The sequence below is a fragment of the Sceloporus undulatus genome, unplaced genomic scaffold (genome assembly GCF_019175285.1).
Source record: "Sceloporus undulatus isolate JIND9_A2432 ecotype Alabama unplaced genomic scaffold, SceUnd_v1.1 scaffold_18792, whole genome shotgun sequence".
Classification (NCBI taxonomy): Eukaryota; Metazoa; Chordata; class Lepidosauria; order Squamata; family Phrynosomatidae; genus Sceloporus; species Sceloporus undulatus.
This window is the reverse complement of record NW_024821707.1, coordinates 1-1,795: the sequence shown is the minus strand read 5'-3', so window position 1 is coordinate 1,795 and position 1,795 is coordinate 1. Positions and strand designations below refer to the sequence as shown.

The 1,795-nt window shown below is 39.4% G+C and overlaps 1 protein-coding gene across 1 annotated transcript; it reads left to right on the top strand.

Moving 5' to 3' along the window:
• Positions 1 to 6: 6 nt before the first annotated feature.
• Positions 7 to 1,789, top strand: TEN1 (TEN1 subunit of CST complex). Its single transcript, XM_042444614.1, has 2 exons — positions 7 to 220; positions 830 to 1,789. Exons 1-2 carry the CDS (start codon positions 132 to 134, stop codon positions 1,128 to 1,130), a joined length of 390 nt encoding a protein of 129 aa, XP_042300548.1. The 5' UTR covers positions 7 to 131; the 3' UTR covers positions 1,131 to 1,789.
• The last annotated feature ends 6 nt before the right edge of the window (positions 1,790 to 1,795 follow it).

Here is a 1,795-nt window from a genome sequence, read left to right as displayed (position 1 = left end):
TTTGTGTAGAGGGCAGCAATGGAACTTTATCATGACATTGGTGTATTTAGAAGCCTATCAAAACAGAAAGATGTTCTTTTAAATGTTTCCTCCACTTTTATAGGCTCTGCCCTTGAGAGCAGTTGAATGCCATGCTTCCAGCAGCTGGAACGTATCATTTTCCATGGGAAATAAACTCTGTATCAGTCCCAGAAGGAAAGACATTAAGAACATTTGGCAGGTCAGTGCGGTTCCTATATTAACATTTCTGTTGCTTTTAGTCTACTTGTCGAATCTTTCTGAACACCCCAGGGGATCACTATGGAATTTGCTTCCATTGCCATTTGAATAATTATGTATAGGTAAAACTGGGCTGGGATTTATCAGTGTTGACTTTAGTTGAGCCCATAAATAGCTTTCATGTCCACAGCAGATTGGTCTAATATTATTCAAATATTTTGTTTTTGTTGTCATTCTTTCTCCCCCCCCCCCTCTCTCTATATATATACTTATATGCATATGTTATTTATTTTGAACCTTGGCTCACTCCTCAGTATATCACAAGGCAGTTAAAATACATTTAAATCAAGAGGGGACATCATGCTACCTTTTAAGAATTATTGGGCTGTAACCGCCAGCAGCCCTAGCCATTGTGTAACCAGTGGTGAGGTATGATGGGATTTGCAATCTAAAACATCTGGATGGCTATACAATTCCCATCTTTGAATTAAATAAATATTTAATATCTTTGGTGATATATATATATATTAACATTTTCTGAAAGTTATTGTATGTCATCATCAACACCATCATTATCAAGAAAGAGGACTATTTAATTTTTGTCCTTCAGGCTACACTCCTATGATATGACCAGCTCCAAGGCCACTATAACAGCTCAGCACACTTCTGTTCAGCACTGCATCCAAGTCTGTACCAAATTTGTGGAACCATTCCAGGCCCACATTGGGTCTCTCTATCTTGTCCTGGGGGAAACTGAATATGGACAGGGTAAGTCCATTTGTGTTTTCTCATTCTATGGAACCAGGAATAATCTTGAGTGGTTGCCAAAATTAGTTCCTCTGAATTTTTTGGACTTCATCTCCCAGCCAGCTTTGCCAATGGTCAAAGATTCTTGGAAGACCAAATATTGAGAACCATTGGTGTAGGCACTAAAATGGATGCTTTGGGAACTGGGAGCCTAGTATCTTGAGTTCAGTCCTTTCCTACAAGGAAATGTTTAACTTGGCTACCCTGTTTGTGGTTCTCTTCTTTCCTTTTGCTGCATCTGTCACTTAGAAATACACCGTCTTGTCTAGTCAAATTAGCTCTGCATTACAGTGTAATGTGTTGGGTGCATTCTGAATCCTGCTAACTTTATTCTAGCAAAATCAAAACTGAATTTTGGGATCCAATTATCTCAAGAAAATCAGTGCCTTTTATAGTGGCACTGCTGGATGTCCACAACAGCATCTGGTTAGGAGCCCTCTCACAACTGATATGCTTAAGAACTGTGGATACCTTATGTGCAACACACCCAGACTAGAGGTGATTGTTTTTTAAATTGACACCTGATTCCCTTTGTCAGAGACTTTAGATTGGGGTAGGACCAAGGACATTCGTGACCTTCCAGATGTCAACTTCCATTAGTTCCAACCAGCTTGGTCAATCATCAGAATATTGGAGTAGTCCCAACAGAAAGTATCTTCAGTCCCACAAGTTCCCAAAAGCTTTATGGTCCTAGATACAGTATATACTCTACAAGTTGACCTCATGTATAAGTCGAGGGCATGTTTTGGGGCCAATATTATGGATTTTG

Bases quoted from the DNA above. Each gene is read 5' to 3' on its own strand.
- TEN1 (XM_042444614.1), top strand. From the start codon at position 132: ATGCTTCCAGCAGCTGGAACGTATCATTTTCCATGGGAAATAAACTCT. The intron at 221-829 runs GTCAGTGCGGTT...TTTGTCCTTCAG, and splicing joins ACATTAAGAACATTTGGCAG to GCTACACTCCTATGATATGA.